The sequence below is a fragment of the Bacidia gigantensis genome (genome assembly GCF_019456465.1).
Source record: "Bacidia gigantensis strain McMullin 20006 chromosome Unknown contig_49, whole genome shotgun sequence".
NCBI lineage: Eukaryota > Fungi > Ascomycota > Lecanoromycetes > Lecanorales > Ramalinaceae > Bacidia > Bacidia gigantensis.
In genome coordinates, this window is record NW_025408612.1 from 247720 (window position 1) to 267999 (window position 20280).

The following is a 20280-nucleotide window of genomic DNA, read 5'->3' on the forward strand; positions in this document are numbered from 1 at the left end:
GGTGGAGTAGATGTTTAATATCGCGGAAAGGAGCGTGAGTGGGTAGATTGTGAAGATGTACCAGACGGCGCGCGATATGTAGATGGCGGTCCAGGGGGGTAGGATGGTGTTTATGTGGGTGGTGATAGTGGATGAGTGGGGGGAGGAGGGGGAGGCGAGGGAGGAGGGGAAAGGGGAGGTGAAGGCGCGGAAGAAGATGTCGTGCGTTAGGCCGAATGTGAGGGTGGAGGTTGAGAGGAGGAGCGGGGTAAGGCGGAGGAGTGTGAGAGACATGGATTTTTTTGTTCTTAGGTTGTGTGCGTTTGCGTTTGTGTGGACGATAATTGGGGGCGATGGGGGAAAGTGGTAGGTGGTGGTTGTGGGAGGGAAGGAAAGGGGGAGGAGGGGATGGGGGGCAGGAGCGAGGGTTATATGGGAGCGATGGCGAGGGACGGACGGACGGCGAGGTAGCATTGCTTTGTTGTAAGGGTGGTATGTGAAGGTGATATTTGTGGCTTAATCTAGACTTTTGAAGGCTGGACTATAAGGTTGGTGACTTGTGGGATCTATGCTCTATCGGGTAAGACACGAGGTTATACAGAACGTGGCTTGGTGGTGGGACAGAAGTAGTTAGGCGTGGTGGCTAGATGGTCGATGGGGCGTCTTGAGTCAGGGTTAGTGACTCTAATTCGTCAACAGCCCTACTCCACCAACATCCACGATACGATCAATGCAATAGTCCTCGCTAGGTTAACCTCGGTTTCTGGTTCCAGCTCTGGAATACCAAAATTAGAAATACAGGCGTGATTTGAGAGCTAGAACCATCTCACTCGCAGTATGTTTCGGCCAGTCTCTTCACTACTTGAGGGCAGACTGTGCTTGCTTGACTTGCAAGATGGCCCAGAACTTGAACTTGCGGGATGCCTTTCGATGCATTGGAGGCTTTTTCGTCTGGTTTAACTTGACGTGGGAAGGAAAATGCCTCAAATCTGTTGAAGGCCTTCTTTTCATTCAACAACGTCTCGTGCTCTATTCCCATTGAAAGTGAGATTTTCGCAATATTCAAAGTTTATAAATCAAGGCGTACGAGAATCCTTTAGAAGTCATTCGGGCCATAGCATCTATCATCGGGCCTCTTTTCTGGCACTTATCTGGTGTCGAGCTGCTCACAGAGCATAGGCGATATCAAATCACTGGGCAAGTTCTTCACCTATAACAGTGTGTCAAATTCTTGTGCATCGATTGCACTCACTACCAAACCTTTGATCTTCACCTAGACAATTTCGGCCAGTTGTAATCTAAATCCACTGCAGCAATCGCAATTATATTGCAGATCATGGATTACTCCACGTCATCGCTTTCGTGGTGTGTGGCGTTTGGTCATGATGTTACCGCTCAGCTGTGTCACACCTTCTCGATCATTGACCCCAAATGATCGATTCCCTCTTCCTGTTAACGCTATCGCGGTCCAAACGATGAGTCAGGCAGGTTCGAGGAATGAGTGTCTTGTTTGTCTTGAGTTCATGCTGCTTTGAAGCATTACTAGTAAAATATTGCCTATGACAGATCATTTGAGATACATTGTAGCAAAGCACTATTTGATAAAGGTAACTTTCCTTCATCAAGCTTGAGGACCGTGCTGTAAACTTAAAGTATGTGTCAGAAGTCTACTTAGTTTGCAGCTATCTAAGGCCCCATGCGATGGAGACAATAAAGATAGGAGAGAAACTCTATCTTAGCAGGAAAACACTCTTTAATAGCTCGTAAGCAACGCTGTATATTAATCCTCCCCTTTTAAAGCGTATTTACATTTATATATAAGAGATTGCGATATGTGCTAAGCCCTTAACACCAATAAGTCCATATCACTACGAGGGAAGTGGTTAAGATCGTAATAATATAGAGCATGAAAGTGGTGGCAATAGCCAAATATGTAGTGAAAATGAGTAGATAGGTAAACTTGGCCAGGATGGCCACTGATCCACTAACAACAGCACTTGATTGAAGAAGAGAGGTGCTCGATGACCAACTAGACACGACATGCAATAATCTGACTAATTGGTCAAGAAAACGGGCGGTTGGTCGATGAACCCATTTGATGAGAAAGGTGTGCCAAGCTGTTCTCATCGATTCAGCAATCATATAGATTATTTCGACTGGATCTTCACCTGGATTCGTGTTCAAGGCTTCTTTATGATGCCCAGACACATCACGTCGTTGAAGAGAGTCGAAGCCTTTAGCAAGAAGCTCTTTGCATGTGGTTGTATTACCCAGAATATCTTGATAAGGCTGTCAACGGTCTATTCTCTGCGCAGCCAAGCTCCAGTCTATCCTTTAATGAGAGGGAGAAGACGTACAGCATGATCGATACAATCACCATATAGCACAGCTTTCAAGCTTCTATCGCCCTGTCGTTGAGCAATTTTGCCATAAATGTATGCGATGAGGACACCGAGTAACACGAAGCTCAAATTAGTAAGCCATACGACTGATCTCGCGCGAGTTAGAAGAGATTGTGTCGACTTTGGCGGGCTAGGAGCTGGCGAATTAGTCTGTTGGTTCGTGACTTGAGCCGTCACGTCTGCTGCACTCGCAGGTTGATTCATATCCGTGGCGTGCTCATATGTCGAGGCTGCCATCGCAACTGGAGTATCATCCAATCTTCTCACTGATCTGATCTCCTCCAGAGGGATCGCTGTGCTTCATCCTGAGCCATGACCAAGACTTACGGGTGAACGCAGAGATCTCTGATCAGATCCAAGGCGTCCTTGAGCTATAGGGCATCTACAGTCAGGGTTTCTCCCTGGAAGATTACCGGTCTCTCCCGAGTAGCATCATGATTCCTCTCATCGTCAGCCTTGTGGGCAACGGAATGGATCCAGCCGAGACTGTAAGGTTTTTAATTACTCTAATTAGTCAGTCCCAAGAATGTTGGCTTTAAGAGAGAAACCGAGTTCGAAATTAGCGGTCGACAGCGTCCGATAATGTGGAGGGCCTCCGAACATGAACGATCATTGGTATCCGTGTCCTTACTTTCAAGTAGTTGTATTGTGCTTCTGCTAGATCAGAGCTTGGATGCTAGCCGTATCTACTGGCCGAAGAACGTCGTTACCCCGAGTCAAAGCTTGCTATATCCAGCAAGGCATATCTCTAGTTTCCCATGCATCTTCTCCCTCCTCGCTATGTCCTCCCTTGATCCCCTTTAGTCTTGTATCAATCGCTCTTGCCCTCAAAAGCTAGGCATTTCTTCTCTTTTCCCATCCATACTCTTCATCACCATGGCCGCCTCTGGGATATACATCAAGCTCTGCCAGCAATTATATCTGCCATCTGCTCCGCCAGGGCATATACAGCCACCATATAGTGCGCGCTAATCGGGGTCGGGATGACGCTCGCATCCACGACCCTGAGCCCGTCCACCCCAAGGACTCTACATTCGGAGTCCACCACCCCTTCCACCCTTCCACCTCCTCCTTCACCCCCTCCGCTGCCCATACTACAGCTCCCACTAACATGGTAGAACGTCCCCGCGCACCTTCTAACCCTTGCATCGATCTCCTCGTCCGTACTCTTCGAAGTCAGCTGTGGAAAGCCTGGAGGCGGCACCTCAGCCTCCACCACAGGATCATCGCCCTGCATCAACAATTCGAAAGCGGAGATGTTACGGCGGATTGCGGAGCGAAGTATTGCGCGATCGGTGGCTGTGGCATAGTAATTTGGATCGATGAGAGGCGGGGTCGTGATTGCGTGGGCTTCATCGGGGTTGGAAGGAGGGGGAAGAGTTATAGAGCCGCGAGAGGTGGGGAGGAGGTTGAGGATGCCAATGCTGATGATAGAGCCGTCGAAGGGGATGCCCATGTTTGTGAGGGGCACTTCGGTTGGTGCGTACATAGGGAGGATTTCGTAATGCGAGCGAGGGGGTGAGATGTGTGAATGGGTGTCGCTTATCTCGGTCTCGGGAACGTTAAGGTCGGTGGCGAGGGCCGCTTTTATTAGGGGCGTGGGTGTTGATTCGGCGATGATATAATCGGTCGGAAATCCTTCGATGAAGGAGGGGTGGTTGAACGCGGGATTTGGGGCGCAGAGACCTCGTTCTGGGTGATTGATGCGGTAGAATTGGGTCAGGGAGCTGTGGTCCGTGAGGTTCTTGCCGACATGAGGGGAAGAAACGAGGCAAGAGATGTTATGCTTGGCTAGTTCGTCGGAAGGACCAATGCCTGAGAGCATGAGGAGTTGAGGGGTGTGAAGGGCGCCGCATGAGAGGATGATCTCTTTGGACGCGGTAAGAGTTTCGCCGTTATCGAGCTCGACAGACGTAGCTTTGGGTCTGTTGTTTGAAGAAGGTGAAAGGGTGATTCTTTTGACAGTCTTGTTTGTTTGGACTTCGATGCCGCTAAGATTGTAGGCCTTTCCTGCTGGCTGCCTTTTGCCTTTGAACCAATTCTCGATATGTGGGGCCATGCCTTTATTGTCTCCACCGTTGTGGTCTGGTATTGGCTTGACGCCGATAGTAGCATAGGCAGCTTTCAACTGAGCAGTCAGAGGGTACGTGCGGTCTAGTGCAGGTGTAGAGTGTATGGGTCCTGAGAAGCCATGTTGGTGTGGATCAACGTTGGAGTCATGGTGAGATTCTGTCCTTCGGAAGTATGGAAGGAGCCCATCGTAGCTCCACCGCTTGTCTTGAACAAGTTTGGCCCACAGATCGTAGTCAGCACGATCGCCCCGAGTCCAAGCAGCGTAGTTGACAGCAGAAGAACCGCTGAGTAGCTTTCCGCCCGCTTGGAAGACTTCCCTTCCATCATAATGTTCCTGTGGCACGGTCTTGTAGTTGTACTCAAATGGGCTGTTATGTAATTGCATCGTGCCCATGGGCTCTGTGATGAGCGGGTTCTCCGTTGCATCTGGACCAGTCTCAATAATGATAATCTTCAAAGCTGGCTCATATTCCTTGAGTCGTGAGGCGAGTACGCAGCCTGCTAGGCCACCGCCGATGATGAGGTAGTCAGCCATGTCGCGAAGACGTAGTGTGCCTTCTAGTGATGCCTTGACTAATTCTTAAGCAAGTGTGAAAGAGACAAAAAAGTAATGGAAGCTACCCCGCGAATTGTCGGCCTCCGAAATTCATATGCAGCTAGTCGTGACGACTGCGGGGTAGCTAAATTCAGATGGGAACCTGAGAGACACATATTCACATTATAGATTTAGAGAGTCTACGAAGTCAATACTTGACTGTCTGCGTGGAGTATCTCTAGGGAAAAGCATGTCAGAAATGCAGTCAAAGAATGCTGGCTGATCTAGTACTCTTTTCCTCCACGCAAAGTCGAGATGGCCGAGCTTGGATTATCGCCAATGTCCTTTTGCATTGTTTTTCATGTCAAAGCGGCCGCTCCACTCGTCTCTACAAATTTTGTGGTGTGGTTCTTGTGTCGGGGACCAAGCCAGGTGAAGGCCTGTAGATCCGGGATGTTAATCGCATTACATATGTCCAATGAAATGAGATCAGGACAATGGGGTCCATCCATTAACATGTCACTGGCACCTACCCACAAACAAAACTTCCCTGCTTCCGTAAGATTATCTAGGCGCCAGGTAGTGGTTTTCTTGTGGTCAGCGACGGAGTATGAACCTGTATTTTCACGACCAATGTCTTGGTCATGACGTTCCATTTTGATCGTTGAAGTGAAGTCGTCTATTCTCGAGCAGATGCCCATCGATTCGCAAATTGGAAATGTACAGTCACCGGATGAACAGTCGCTTTCACATCCGAAGGATCGACAGGAGCTTCGGTTATAGCAGAGGTGATTGCCGCTTGCATGGGGTAAGCATTTGAATCATTGGAGGCATCTGTTTTCTGAACCTACTCTGGGTCTTCTTGGGTGGAGAGCTAACATTCTGACATGAAAGTCAGGACAATTCATTTGGTGTGAAACGTATGATACGTACAGGTGCGCTGTCCTGATAGGGTCGCAATTGTATACCGTTGTCATCGCAACAGACCCAGACAAATCGAGAGTTGCCTCAGTATTGGGACTAAAAAAATATGATCAAAACTTATGGAGAGCTGCAAAATGTGCACGGAGCGCAAGGAGAGTCAATAACAGCAACCAAGATTGACTTGTGCGACATAGCACTCACATGGTCGGACGCCCCCAAAGCATTGCATAGTTGTCGATCGGCCTGGAATCAAAGCTTTCAATGTCCGTAACAGGGGCTTGACCTTTTGCTAGCCATATCTATCTCATTTGAGCGATACTCGAGGCTACCGGGAAGATAAGGGCGACGATGGCGATTGTGGTCAAAACGTTGACCAGTGTATTACGAGGGCGGCTACTGCTAAGATCCATGCCAGGACCTCCAGCATCCAACCGCTCTCAACCAAGTACGAGTGAGGGGATGGCTTTGGCTGCAACCTATACCCTTCCTTTGTCATCAAGGCTCGTGTGAGTCTTTTGCGTCATGTACCGTTAATCGCTGCGATGAGGCTGCAGAGCTGCTTTGGAGGCGTTGCAACTCATGTAAGCTCGAGGCTGTGATCGTCGCAGAAGAAAGCAGCAAATTGTAGGTAGACGAGAGAAGAAGCGGAAGGGAGAAGTGATGATAGAGACAAACCTAGCACCGTGGCCCCCTAGCTCACATTCTGCGAACAACTCTCAGACGCGAGCTGAAAACGAGCGAAATAACCTTGCCGTTGTTTCACTCGACCAAATGTCCTTGAAACATAGTCAATCAATCAAGAGAGATATGAAGATAATTATCCACTCGATCTGCAGTTGGCCTGCAACAGACGCCGAGTTGGACCCGAATGATATGAGGCCTCGAGCTACATATTTCACCGGTGGCTTGTTTGTGACACCGGAAAGGAATGACATACTCGTTATGGCCTGAGGCTTCGCTTCTCGATGCACGTTGCTGCTTGTTAGATGACCTGCGGCATGGGTTCACGCATGATCCGCATCGTTTGTTGCATACCTGATGATGTTACGTCAATATCCGAATGGAGGTTTCGGATAGTTTCTCGTCCTCGCTACTTCTGTTCCTCTGCCATTTGGCGTATTGCCTTGTTCGTCAAGAAATAATCGAAATTTCCTGAATGTTCGCACACGTAAATGGTTAGGTGTTTTCTTTTCTGGAAAAGTTCAAACGTTGTTTCCGGTGGGCTTTGAAATTCTAAATTGTTCGAGTTGGCTCGGCGACAACATAGACTATTTCCGGAGAAAACTTGACTATCGAATATAATACGGATGCTGACAAGGAATGTTTCTCCTGTGACGCCGTTGGGAGGAAGCTTTCCGCAGTTCAGGAAGAGCGCATTACCGAATAATGTAGGATGTTCCCAAAGATATTCCACTGGCACGTTCATTTCCAGCCCTCTGTTCGTCATTGAGAATGGTCTGCCGATATTAGCCCTGTAATTTGAAAATGAGACAATGTCCCTGGAATTGATGAAGCAGCCCGGGTCAGGCGCGAGAATGCTTGTATTCCTTGTTTTTGTTGACCAAGCGAATATTGATTCGTCATCCGAGTCTTTGATGATCTCTAATTGAAGCCGCCTGAAGGCTTTCTCAATTCCTTCACCGTACAATAGTGGCATATTGATGTCGAAGATACCAAGTAGGCAATAAGCCATGTCTTCTGCCCTACTCGTTTCTCTTTTCGAGGCCCAGTACATTCTTCGTGCAATACTTGCACTCTTGAGATCAGCGGATTCAAGATCCTCACGAGAGATCCCCGTCGCTTCGGCAATATCACTGACAAGATCCTCTTGACTGCTGATGATTTCCCAATCAGAGTCGAAAAAGAAGCTTTTGCGAGGTGCCAAAAGCTCCTGAAGGGTCCAGCCTCGTGTAAACCATAGGGACTGTCTGAACGACTCGTGGAATTGCTGATACGACGCATCATTGCTTGACGGTAGGCACTTCCCAGGCAATACAACGTCAGAAAGGTAGATATAACACTCCTTCGCATTCTGATACCAGCGATACATAGAGTTGATGGCCTCAGACAGCTCAGCACTGCTTCTCTTATCAATACAACAGGTGTCTATCCAGACCCATGAGATCGAACGCGTCCTTGCCAACGCACAGCATCGGATGATTTTCGATTTACCTGCGTCATCTGGTGTCTTGTCCTTTCGGAATTCCTTGAACGATATCTCTTTCTGGCCCCATCGATGGGACAATATTGCATACTCGGGAATCTTGCTATCAAAGAACTCTTCGAGCTCTAACGAGTTTGTATTGATCAGGCGCATAGTGAACCACAGCTCGATGGCTCAATGTCTATCTTTCCTGCACATCGGTCCGGAGAAAACCTTTCTCCGTCAATCGCAGGTTCCTATCGTTGGAAAAAAGTTTCTCCGTCCCGAGCTGCAAAAGCTTGGCATTTAGCAACGCGCGCCCGAGGGGCCCCCGTCCCAAGGTCTGTTACTCATTCAAACCCTGATCAGAAAGCTAATGATCATATTATCTTTTCAGCGCATTTAAACAGAGTTTTAGTATGCCCAGGCTGTTCTGAAGAGGGCTACCGCGTAGAGCGTCGGCCTTCAAAATACCTGCAGCTAATATCGGCGATGGCGGGGCAGTCCTAAATTTAGACATGACCCTGTTGTCTCCTGCAATAATCAATGAGATACAAAGATCGACAGATGACCTGCAACAGGCCCGGCGTAAGACGGAGAAGGTAAAGGCGGCGAGCTAGGAAGGCTAGGTATCCCACATGTGGCTTGCTTCTGACACCGGACTGACACCGGAAAGGGATGGGATGGGATGGGGCGCGGCACGAAGACATGAATCCCGCTTTGACAGTTTACGCCAGAGTATATGGAGTATGACAGCTGCTATGGCGATGAGACCGCGTGCCATAGGCAGCAAGTCTTTCCGTCGGTCCAAAAATCACCTCAATAATAGCACTGCCCATGCAGCGCTGTAACAAGACACAAGACATGCAGCTGCAAGTCCCTTACACGCCAGCCGGGCTACCACTCTTCTCCACACCATTCTTACTCGCATCATTAGCGTGCGGCCAAGCACCGAAGGACCAGACATCATGCACCGTCCTCGGCTACTTCCTGCATTCGGATGCATAGTGCCGCCCTGGCTGATGCTCACTGGCCACCTCTTGCAGATCGCTTACTCTGGTGGTGGTACAAGGTATGTACCTTCCCTAGGTCCGCTTTCCGATCTCTTGGCCCACGGTGGTAATCCTGCAGCACGACCAGCCGCTACAAGCTTCGCGCATTATTACATCTGAAGTGCCGTGGTGTGCTGACTAGATGATGCTTAATTGCGTTGTCGCAAAGAACGCGGAGACTTTGTGTCTTCAGCTGAGAAGTTCGTATGTGCTTCCAGCGATGAATGAAGTGCTTCACCTGCCAATGTCAACACCTGCGCGATGCTTGTCTCACGAGATTATGTGCCGGCGAATAATACTGGCTCGACTGCGATTGTCGTAGTGTCCTGGATCTTCCCCGTGCTTGCGACCTTCGCTGTAGCGGCTCGATTTGGTTCGAGGAAGCTCACCAAAAGCGTTTATGGCGCTGATGACTGGTTCATCCTGGCGGCGTTGGTATGTAATGATTCAGACGAGGAGTTGATCCTGACCACACACTGACCATCTGAATAGTTGCCCGTTTGGGGACACACTGCCATTATCCTAGCTTGTATGTCGCGTGAAAAGAGCTAAAGAGCAAAGTGCTCACATTTGATAGCGGTATACCTCGGAGGTGTAGGGCACCACGAAGCTTCACTAAAGCCACAAAATGCCGTGGACTTATACAAGACTCTCTCGGCCCTTCAGTTTTCATTCGGAACATCACTGGGACTCATCAAGATATCGATCGTCCTCCTGCTAATACGGATCTTCTTCACAAGAAGATTCAAGATCTGCGGTACTACCAAAATCTCTTCCACTCATAGAAGAATGCTGACATGCCTCGCAGCCAGCATCGTTCTAGGCTACCAAGTCTGCTGGATGCTAATGACCATCCTCATCGGCGCATGCATGTGTCGCCCCTTTGCAAAGAACTGGAATCCAATGCTGAAAGGTCATTGCGGTGATCGCATCCCAGCCTACATCGCAATTGCTGCGCTCGACATTGTGGGCGACTTCTCAATCATGTGTCTCCCCTTACCCATGATCTGGAAATTACACACCAGTACCACAAACAAGATCGGGCTGAGTTTCGTCTTCGCTTTGGGAACCCTGTGAGTCTCCCCTTTCCCCCCTCCCCCACCAAAATCCCATCCCAATGACCCACCCTAACATCCCCCAGCGACATCATAGTCGCCATCCTCCGCATAATCTACCTCGTACAACTAAACACAACCAAAGACTACACCTGGGACGCAGTCGACTGCTGGATCTGGTCCGTCCTCGAACCCAGCTTGGCAGCGATGGTAGCATGCGGTCCCACGCTCGGGCCGACAATAAGCAGCTGCCTGGGCCGCGTACGGTCCTCGATAAAATCCTCCAAGGCCACAGCCACCACCTCCTCCTCCAGCCAATACCTCTCCTACCCGAAGAATCCGCGCCAGTTCAGCAATATCAGTGATAGTGAGTATCCGTTGCAGAATGTGTACGGGAATCATACTACGGCGGCGTCGAAAGCTGGGGGTGGGGAGCAGGCGCCGACGCTTATTGATGAAGAGGTGGATGAGAGGGAAATGAGCCTAGGGGTGGAGGATACGGAGGCGCTGAGGGGCTCGCCGGGGATAAGAGTCCAGAAGGATGTGCAAATACGGAGGTCGCCTTCGCATCCTGTGGTAGCAGAGTCATGAGGATGATGGTGATGGAGGATCGTTTGTGCTTCATAGCGGCGGCTGTCTTGCTTTGATATCAACTGGGTCTTCGCGCGTCAATTGGGTTTTGCTGATTGGCGAGGCGCTGTGGATTTGGCGTTCATTTGAGTCGTGATAACATGCTCTAAAGATGAGATTGAGGAGTGATTGGTACGTGATTGAAATAGAGAGAGATCTTCTCACATGTCAATCAGTAAATGATCAGATAATAAAGTTATTTTGGTTAAATCTGGAGGTTCCTGGCAAAAGTGCTACCCAAGAAACTTTCAAATAGGGGTAAACAAGAGCCGGCTTCCACTCTTAATGATTCCAGAACTCCTGACACGCGTGTAATCGTCTCAGTCTACTCGCGTCGCAACTGGGAGTAAGAAAGACACCACTCCTTTCGGACAGGGCAGCCTAAGTTCTGCTTGTATCCCCCGTCCTCCCCCAGTCCTCTACTTCCCCAGTCCTCTCCATCCCCACTCCCCTCCTCCCTCACCCCACCCCTACGCCCTCTCCCCCACAACTCTCACCCTGACCCCCTTGCCATTCTTCCCAGGTTTACTCACAAACTGATCCCTCACAAAATCGACATCCCTCTCCCTCTCCGTCTCATATAACTCCAGCTCCCACCTCCTCATCAGCGCGGCGAGGATATGGTACATATTCGCGTACGCAAGGTTCAGCCCTATACACATCCTTGGCCCGGCGTTGAAGGGCCGGAATGCTGCATCCATGAGTTTAGGATTTGTTCTCAGTGGGTGGGAAGGGTGGGATGGGGTTGTGGCGAGCCAGCGGTCTGGACAGAATGTTTTTGGCGAGGGGTAGATGTCGGGGTTGTGGAGGAGGTCGGTGGGCGTCATGCCGACGTAGGTGCCTGGTGGGATTGTGTAGGTTTTCTGGGGCGAGGTTGGTGAGGTGGCTGTAAAAGAGGAGCTGGAAGGGGTGGTGTACATGAGGGGCTTGTCGGGAGAGGATAGGGGAAGCCGGGAGCAGATGGAGACGGTGATGCGGAGGCCTTCTTTTATTGTTGCTGTCTGTGATAACATGAGCGATGCTGGATTGACTGAATGGGGGGAGGGGGGGCGGAAGGCGGGCTTACTAGGTACGGTAGAGCTTCTAACGTGCGCCAGTCGCTGAGTTCTTTTGCGTCTGGGATGACGTCTTTGAGTTCCTGCTTTAAGCGGGCGTAGATGTTGGGGTTCGCGAGGATGTGGAAGATAGTCGTACTTAGGACCGAAGAAGTAGTCTCGCTAGCAGCGGCGATAACACTCAGAGCTTCTTGTGTCATACGATCGACTGTCTTTTCATGCTCTGGCAAGGATGAGTTCAGGATTTCGTGGAAGATGGAGCGTGTCGAAGTATCAGGCTTTTTGTCCCTGCTCTCTAGCGATGTTGAATTCGTGGAGACGTTGTCGAACTCAGCGTCGGATAACCGGTATCGATTGAAAATTTCTACAACTTGGACCCGAACAAGCTACATTCAAGGTCAATTTGAGCCTATCGTATCGAATGTTTGAGTACAAAGGAGGGAGAACATGCTACAAGCTTTATGATGAGGCCAGACTGACCTGCTCAAAACGTGAATATGCTGCGAGCACAGGATTCGCAAGCTCCACAAGACGAATCGGTATTCCTTGGGCTACTTGGACAATGCCCGGAAAAGAGCGAGCAAGTGGGACTACCTCTGAGACTCCTCGCATCATCTGATCCCAGTCCGGACCAAAATCAGGTTCATCGAGGGCAGCCGCGCATTTTCCAAATGCTGTATCCGTTAGAAATCATATTCGAAAAGGAAGTATTACCTGGGACGCGGAGTTTCTGTAGGCCGAACGTACAATATTCACTTGTGATGTCGACGATAGTGGCCGTAAGAGCGTGCTGCACCTTCAGTACCTTTCCACTGGCCTCATAGTCGCTGAGCAGATCACACATGCGACGCACTTTTGATTGAATGATAGACTCGAGCCCGGCGACGGATCGTTTTGAGAAGAACGGATTGAGTGCAGCTCTCCTCGTACGATGCAGATCATGCTGCTCGGTGCCGAATATGGCGAGGTTTGTCCCGAATATATCAATCATGTAAGGCACCTTGTTTCTTTTGACCCCCATTGCGTAGAGAGTCTCGTGGAAGTTGACTAGAACAGTTAGCATTGTGCCGGCTCCTTAGGCAATGTCTTGACCATCTTTGATGTGCAGCTCATTGGGAGCGATGCGCACAACTGGTCCTATTCACGTATGGCTCTCAGCGAGTCTGTCTAGAAAGCCGCTTCGTAAGGTAAGCCAACCGTATTTCTCATGCATTCGGTCAATCTCCCTCCAGTACTGGCCACCAGGGCCAACGCAAAGGTCAAAGTACGCTTCATACCACCGCGTTGCGCCAGCCAACTTTGGCCCAGGAAAGTGGGCAAGTGGATGGAAGTAGACATTATAGAGAAGACGAGAGATGTACCAAATGAGCAAGCAAACGATTGCGAGGCCGCCAAAGGCACTCTTAGATGTAAGAGACTCTAGTTTCAGGCCTTCCATTGCGACTTTTCCGATATTGGTACGGAGTGAGATAAAGTGCAAGAACAAACAGGCACTAAATGCAGTAAATGCGTTCAAGCGCTCTCACGAAGCGCTGAAGGAAGCACATGCTCGTCAAGGAAGGAGCGCCCAAACCACTGGACTAACGTGGGCCACAGAACACTCGAAGGCGACCTCAGGTACTGAGATCCGTGCCTAAGCCTTTTGATCTTTCTTCATGCAGACCATAGTCACTGCATTAGCGGCGCATAAGCATCTTCATCTTATGTAAGAAACTGTGGGACTTGGAATGTACCCGAAAGTACCAGAAAAGTAGTCGCCGAGAAAAAGTAGGCAACGCCGATAGGCGTTCGTCCTCATGCTCCTGGCAATCGAGAGTCCAGGTTATTTAAGACCTTGCAGAAGATTCCTGACGGTGGACTAGACCCGTCTGCCATGTTGCATCGATGTCTAACATGTTCATCGCCTCTCGATGTAGATGTCGGTGGAAATAGGCGCCGCTCCACGGCGAGGTACACTTGCACAATTTTATGCAATGTTATGCCATGTTATGTAAGCTATCTGTCAACATTGATCTTCATCTTCAAACATCGAACATCATGCGAGGGTCCACCTCGCATGCGCATACCTCCATCAAACAGTGCAACCATTGGGATAACAAGCTCAACTACCGTCGCGCCGGATCAGGGTGGCTCTATGGAGCCCACACCTAGCTGATAGCACCCTTCCTCTACAGGTCTAGTGACTCTTTAGTGACTCGCTAACTGGGGGGATCGATGCCTCTTGCGGCTCTTTGCATTCAGGACTGACCGCCAACCCACGCGCCGGTTGGCAATTGCTATGATTCAGTAATCTAGCCACTGAGGAACTTTCCCTTCACTGGCTTGCTCGTTCCCATTTGCGACCCAGTGACAGACCCTAAGGCCTGCAGGTCAGCGCTTGTCGTCATCCCACTGTTTCGCGGGTTCATAACCTGCATGAATGCGAGTTGCACGTGGGAAATGCAATGAAATATGTACCTGGATCCGGGAGCCTCAATGTGCATTGCACTGTCCATTTCATCTCGCTCCTCTAACGACCGCGACAATTGCGGAACATAACCCCGTTCTTTTCGAAATTCAATTCGTGTTTGAGCTCCATGATTCGCCATGTCTTCTCCTTGGTGGTCTTACTTTCAATTTCAACCTGCCTTTCCTCGGCGTCGCTGCGGCGCAGGACCGTAACAGACGGCAGCAAAGGCCTCAATGGAAGCGATACCAGTTTTGACTACATTATAGTTGGTGGGGGAAATGCTGGCTTGACACTTGCCGCAAGACTTTCTGAGAACTCTCTATTTCGGGTCGCCGTCATAGAAGCTGGAGGCTTTTACGAAGACTCGGTGGGCAGTGGTTCACAGCTTTCGGTTCCGGCAAATGCCATTCTATGGGCTGGCAAGGATCCAAAAGATACCAATCCAAACGTTGACTGGGGATTCACCACTGTTCCACAGGCTGTATGTGATCTTGAATCTGTGTTTGAGGATGACTAAATGCACATAGGGAGCCCATAACGAAATCATCCATTATGCTAGAGGGAAGACCCTAGGCGGCTGCACCGCCCGTAATTACATGGCTTACCAGCGAGGTACCATTTCTTCATACCAAGCTTGGGCCGAGGAGGTCGGCGATCCAAGCTATACTTTCGAAAATCTTCTTCCATACTTCGAAAAGTCGCTCAATTTCACCCCTCCAAAGAATGAGAAACGAGGATTGAATGCAACGCCAGACTACGATGATACCTTTCTTGGAGCTGGGGGCAACCCCTTGACATCACATTCCCTAGCTACGCCGTTTCATTCTCATCGTGGATCCAGCAAGGTCTAGAAGCTATTGGCATCAAGCCCACCAAGGGCTTCACGAGTGGCTCGCTTCTTGGCTCAGCCTACAATGTGGCGACGATCAATTCTACCACGGGTCTACGGGAATCGTCGGAAACAGCGTTTCTTCAGCCTACGAAGGGTCGATCCAACTTAGTAGTGTATACGCACACACTGGCTAAGAAGGTAGTCTTCGAAGGTAAAACTGCAGTAGGGATCCAAGTCGCAGGCGGAAACCAAACCTCAGATACTATCACCTTGTCAGCGAAGAAGGAGGTCATTTTATCTGCAGGAGTGTTCCAGTCACCACAATTACTCATGGTATCTGGTGTGGGCCCTAAAGCCATTTTAGATCAATTCGATATACCTATCATTGCGGACCGTCCAGGAGTCGGTCAAAACATGTGGGTTCGTTGGCTCTATTCCATATCCTCTAAAACATAGATGACTGTCGTAGGATCACGTCCTCTTCGGACCATCTTACTCCGTCAATCTCATCACAGATTCCTCCCTCGGGCAAACCTCTTACTTAGACGCAGCAATGAAAGAATTTGCTGCCACACAATCCGGCATCCTTTCAAACCCCGGCTCCGACTTTCTAGCATGGGAAAAATTGCCCCCATCTTCTCGCTCATCCCTCCCTGCGTCTGCCCTCTCCGATCTATCTCAATTCCCAGATGACTGGCCTGAGCTCGAATATTTAGCCATCGGTGCTTATTTCGGTTCGTTATATGAACTTATATTCCCTCTCTGCAACTCTAGATGAACATACCACTTACACCCCCCTCGACTAGGCCTCCAGGAGAATTTCGTGACCGGCGCCCCTCATGACACGAATCAATATGTCACCCTAGCCGCCGCCCTAGTCGCCCCCCTCTCCCGCGGCAACGTTTCCATCTCCTCCCCTGACACTGCTGACCAGCCGCTCATAAACCCCAACTGGCTGACTCACCCGACTGATCAAGCCGTTGCCATCGCCGCCTACAAGCGTGCACGTGCCGCCTTTGCAACTCCTGTGATGCAGGAAATAGTCATTGGTGACGAGGCGTTTCCCGGTAAGACTGTTGGCGGAGGTGGGGTGCCAGGCGTTGGTGGGGAAAGCGATGAGGAGATTCTGGAAACGGTGAGGAGGAGTTTTGGGGCTGTATTTCATGCTAGTGCGACGAATAAGATGGGGAAGGAGAGTGATAAGATGGCGGTGGTAGATTCGAGGTGTAGGGTAATGGGTGTGCGAGGATTGAGAGTGGTGGACGCGAGTGCATTTCCGTTCTTGCCGCCAGGGCATCCTATGGCTACTATTTGTAAGTCTTCTCTTCTTCAGTTGCCCATTTTCTACTGCGAGGAGCGACATTCGCTCGCAGTTCGTGGAGAAATACTACATGGCGAGTTGGAGTTCGTGGGAGTCGCGTGAAAAAACGGGGCCTGCGCATCACCAATCTTTATAATTTCAATCGTGAACTCGGATTATTCAAAGCTGACGAACTTAACACAGATGCACTGGCAGAGAAGATAGCAGACGATATCAAGACAGCTGTCAGATACGGGGGAAACCAGTAAAACTCGCATATCGGACGTCCATACTTGAAAGCGAAATTTACAAAGTTACAATGATACACCTGCACTGCCTGCGTACCCAGTCTATCCTATGTGTAGACTAAGCATGCTCAAGATAAATTCGCCGGGTTCATGAGAAAGCGCTTTGATACACGGACGCTGAACACAATCTTCCTGTCAGGGAAGTACGAATGTTAATGATGGGTATGCTTCCTTTGTCAATCGTTTAAGGAGAATAGCCGATGACAGTTGGCATATCCAGCGGTAGAATCCCTCTTCAACAATCAGTCAAGGTAGGCTAATTACTCTATGGCAATTCTCATCATCCCATTTGGTACCCAAAGCCAGCCTGATCTCTGGTCAGTAGCTGAGTAAGCACACGTGAATATGCCCCACCATCGTGATCTACCATGTTCCTCCAACTAGGTCCAGGTTCAGGTCCAGGAAAAAAGCACGCCATACACTAATGTATCGCGCCAGTCTACAGACTATGAAGGAAAGTCCGCCATTAATCTACGCTTTGCCAATTTGCTGATTGCTCGATCTCTACAAACTATCAAATAATCGTATAAATTCCTCTCACCTTGGGTCTCTACTTCACGAAGCTTCTTCTACAGTCTTGTCGCGAGATCATGGCACCACAACTTGATAATGGGTACGTGTCTGGAGCAGCAATCGCCGACAACTCAAAAACTGCGGTCAACGGTCACACCACGAAGGAGACAGAGGGAAATCAAAGGGTGCCATCCGAGCATACTCAGTCCAAGGAGCCTCTGAAGTTCAAGGGAGTTCTGGAAGACTTTGAGTACTTTGATGTGACTCCCGTGATTGGCCGTGAATTCAAAGACGTGGACATCACCGCATGGCTCAAATCGCCGAATTCGGACGACTTGATACGGGATCTGGCCATCACCGGTAGGTCCGGCCCTCGACCCCCACGAGGAAAACCATAGCATTTCCACGCCAACATATCTATACAGTATCCCAGCGCGGCGTTGTCTTTTTCCGCGCTCAAAATAACCTGACCGACGACCTCCAAAAGCAATTAATTCAGCGTCTAGGAGAACTCTCAGGCAAGCCAAGCACCTCAGGCCTGCACATCCACCCGGTCTCAAATTCTGGTCGTGAACACAGCTCGAAAGATGATGAAATCAGCGTGATTTCCTCCCTGGCCGCCAAGTCCACATACCCCGGCTCAGCGCTCGATCCGAGGACCAGGAAACAAAGTCTCAAAGATCAATGGCATTCAGACATCACATTTGAGCAGGCCCCCTCCGATTTCTCCGCGCTCCGCTTGACTGAGCTTCCCAAGACTGGCGGAGGTAACGTCCACATTCTCCCCTCCTTGCCCCCTTGCCCTGCAACCAAACCAAAAACCCCACTGACTATCCCTCCAGACACGCTCTGGGCATCCGGCTACGAGCTCTTCGACCGCATCTCCCCCCCATACCAAAAATTCCTCGAAGGCCTAACGGCCACCTATGCCCAACCACTCTTCCACAAAGCCGCCTCGACGCAAAACTTCTCCCTCCACCCGGGCCCGCGGGGCAGCCCCCTCAACACCGGCACATCCCTCGAGGCCACGCACCCCGTCATCCGCACGAACCCCGTCACGGGCTGGAAATCCGTGTTCGCAGTCGGTCACCACGTATCGCACATCAACGAGCTGACTGCGGATGAGTCCAAGGGCTTGTTGGACTGGTTTTTGAGACTGGTGGTGGAGAATCATGATTTGCAGGTGCGGCATAAGTGGAGGGAGGTGGGTGATTTGGCGATATGGGATAATAGGAGTGTTTATCATGCTGCTACGCCGGATTATGAGGGGTATGGGGAGCGCAGGGGGCATAGGGTTGTGGGGGTGGGGGAGAGGCCGTATTTGGATCCGGAAAGCAACTCGAGGCGGGAAGCTCTGGCGGAGGAAAGAATTGCTGCTGAGAGGAATTGAGGCTGGTTCTTCAGAGAGTAGTGGTAAGTCCCAGCTGGCGTCTCATGCAAAGCGAGTCCCGAGTTTGAGGTAATGGGTGGCTACAAGTCCACGGCCTCTAGGATTCAGTAAGAACGAGGTAGCCCTTCCCTACGCAATCTCCTAGATGCGTTCATCAGAAGAGCATCTTCTCAACCCTCTCCTTCACCCTTTCAAGCCGCAACTCTTTCGCACATGTCACCTTGTCTCCCCATCACGCAGAAAAATGCACGTAAAATGCTCATTCTACCACACGACTGAAAACCTAGCCATAGTAGCAGAAATTCTTTAGCATCGCGTCTTTGCATATTCCCTATGGCTCAAAGTTCGCTGGATTGGCAGAAGCTGGGGGCATGCGTGCTTTTGGCAGGAGCTTCCAAAATACTCTACGGCTACCAAGGTTGATCGATAGAGATATCAAAGGTTTTTGGTTGCTTATCTGGAAGAACAATGGTCGAATTGCATTTTCTTGGAAATTTATGCATACACAGACATATTCTCACGAATACATACCATGATCTTCCAAGAAATATCAATGTCGAGCCAGATATCTACATCTCATCCTCAAGCCTGACTACTTCTCTAAGATTGCACAAGATGTTTTCAGTCACTCGAGTGGTTGAATTTTCCCGCGGGTAGGTGTGAAGTTTCTCTCCACCTCACACGTCTGATTTCCACCCCATGAAAACCCTACTCCCCCTCCCCCTCTCAATGCTCAAATACCTCAAAGACAGACTCCCATCGCGCAACACTCCAGATTCAAACAAATTTTCGCATCCGGCAAAGGATCCAAATTCCCCGGCTATCATATCAGACGGCACGCTCACCAGCCCTAACGCACCGACATTCTATAGCCGCACCAATCTCATCCCCAATCCCTACCCCTAGAGCCCGTGAAACAACATGGACAGGGCTGGAAAGGGGCGGCCCGCCTTATCTATCGTTTTGCCTCTGGCTTGTGATGAAGCTTGATTCCGCCTCAGCCGTCCCCGCAATTCCGAATTCTCCATTTGCCACGAGTACTTTGGATTGACGTTCGAGCGTGCGAACTTCGGGAACGACAGTCACTTCACCAATGGCGTCCCGTGAAGCGGGGACCAAAGGTCATTGAGGAGATATCTTGGTGGTCTTGATCGTTGTGTTCCAGTAATTGAGGAGCAGCCGGGGAGTAATGATGATGATGATGATGAGAATGGTTCTTGAAACACTAATGATATCACTTCCCCTATCTCGGCAATTCGCATGTTTCGTTTGATGCCCACCTTGCCCAGACAGGAAATCCGCCATATCAGATACCTCTCAGAGAGCAAGGTAGGTTTGCCGCCAGGGTCGTTGCCGGCGCCCCCGCCACAAGTTGAGGCTTTAGAGTTCGCCGTCTGCTGACGCTTCCTCGTCAGGTGGCAAAATCTCTCGCAAGTGCGGCTCCGTGGTGGGAGGGTCGATAAGCTTGAGTGATAAATGACGTGAACTCAGAGATTTCGTACGCGATAGACGGTGAGGTTGGCGAGCGAATGAACACTGAAACGTATTCGTCGGAAGTCTGTATATAAGAGGTGGTTGTGACTGGTTGAGATCGGCATCCATTCATCGAACAATCCCCTCCAGAAGAGTTAGCAAAGACA

At 50.1% G+C, this 20280-nt stretch overlaps 7 protein-coding genes across 7 annotated transcripts; 3 read left to right on the forward strand and 4 right to left on the reverse strand.

Moving 5' to 3' along the window:
- Positions 1-2033: 2033 nt before the first annotated feature.
- On the reverse strand, positions 2034-2618 carry KY384_000137 (uncharacterized protein; the record flags this gene model as incomplete). Its single annotated transcript, XM_044808674.1, has 2 exons — positions 2034-2096; positions 2337-2618. The coding sequence occupies 2 exons, from the start codon at positions 2616-2618 to the stop codon at positions 2034-2036; spliced, it is 345 nt and encodes a 114-aa protein (XP_044665427.1).
- Positions 2619-3279: 661 nt separating this feature from the next.
- KY384_000138 (uncharacterized protein) lies at positions 3280-4989 on the reverse strand (the record flags this gene model as incomplete). The annotated part of the gene is made up of 1 exon (XM_044808675.1): positions 3280-4989. One exon carries the CDS (start codon positions 4987-4989, stop codon positions 3280-3282), a length of 1710 nt encoding a protein of 569 aa, XP_044665428.1.
- Positions 4990-7003: 2014 nt separating this feature from the next.
- Positions 7004-8230, reverse strand: KY384_000139 (uncharacterized protein; the record flags this gene model as incomplete). Its single annotated transcript, XM_044808676.1, has 1 exon — positions 7004-8230. One exon carries the CDS (start codon positions 8228-8230, stop codon positions 7004-7006), a length of 1227 nt encoding a protein of 408 aa, XP_044665429.1.
- Positions 8231-9369: 1139 nt separating this feature from the next.
- Positions 9370-10754, forward strand: KY384_000140 (uncharacterized protein; the record flags this gene model as incomplete). The annotated part of the gene is made up of 4 exons (XM_044808677.1): positions 9370-9543; positions 9601-9637; positions 9917-10181; positions 10250-10754. The coding sequence occupies 4 exons, from the start codon at positions 9370-9372 to the stop codon at positions 10752-10754; spliced, it is 981 nt and encodes a 326-aa protein (XP_044665430.1).
- A 509-nt stretch (positions 10755-11263) lies between these two features.
- On the reverse strand, positions 11264-13286 carry KY384_000141 (uncharacterized protein; the record flags this gene model as incomplete). The annotated part of the gene is made up of 5 exons (XM_044808678.1): positions 11264-11794; positions 11860-12234; positions 12329-12522; positions 12596-12895; positions 13046-13286. 5 exons carry the CDS (start codon positions 13284-13286, stop codon positions 11264-11266), a joined length of 1641 nt encoding a protein of 546 aa, XP_044665431.1.
- A 599-nt stretch (positions 13287-13885) lies between these two features.
- On the forward strand, positions 13886-16698 carry KY384_000142 (uncharacterized protein; the record flags this gene model as incomplete). Its single annotated transcript, XM_044808679.1, has 7 exons — positions 13886-13974; positions 14502-14778; positions 14825-15142; positions 15166-15549; positions 15599-15863; positions 15936-16442; positions 16634-16698. The coding sequence occupies 7 exons, from the start codon at positions 13886-13888 to the stop codon at positions 16696-16698; spliced, it is 1905 nt and encodes a 634-aa protein (XP_044665432.1).
- A 629-nt stretch (positions 16699-17327) lies between these two features.
- On the forward strand, positions 17328-18640 carry KY384_000143 (uncharacterized protein; the record flags this gene model as incomplete). The annotated part of the gene is made up of 2 exons (XM_044808680.1): positions 17328-17610; positions 17676-18640. 2 exons carry the CDS (start codon positions 17328-17330, stop codon positions 18638-18640), a joined length of 1248 nt encoding a protein of 415 aa, XP_044665433.1.
- Positions 18641-20280: the final 1640 nt, after the last annotated feature.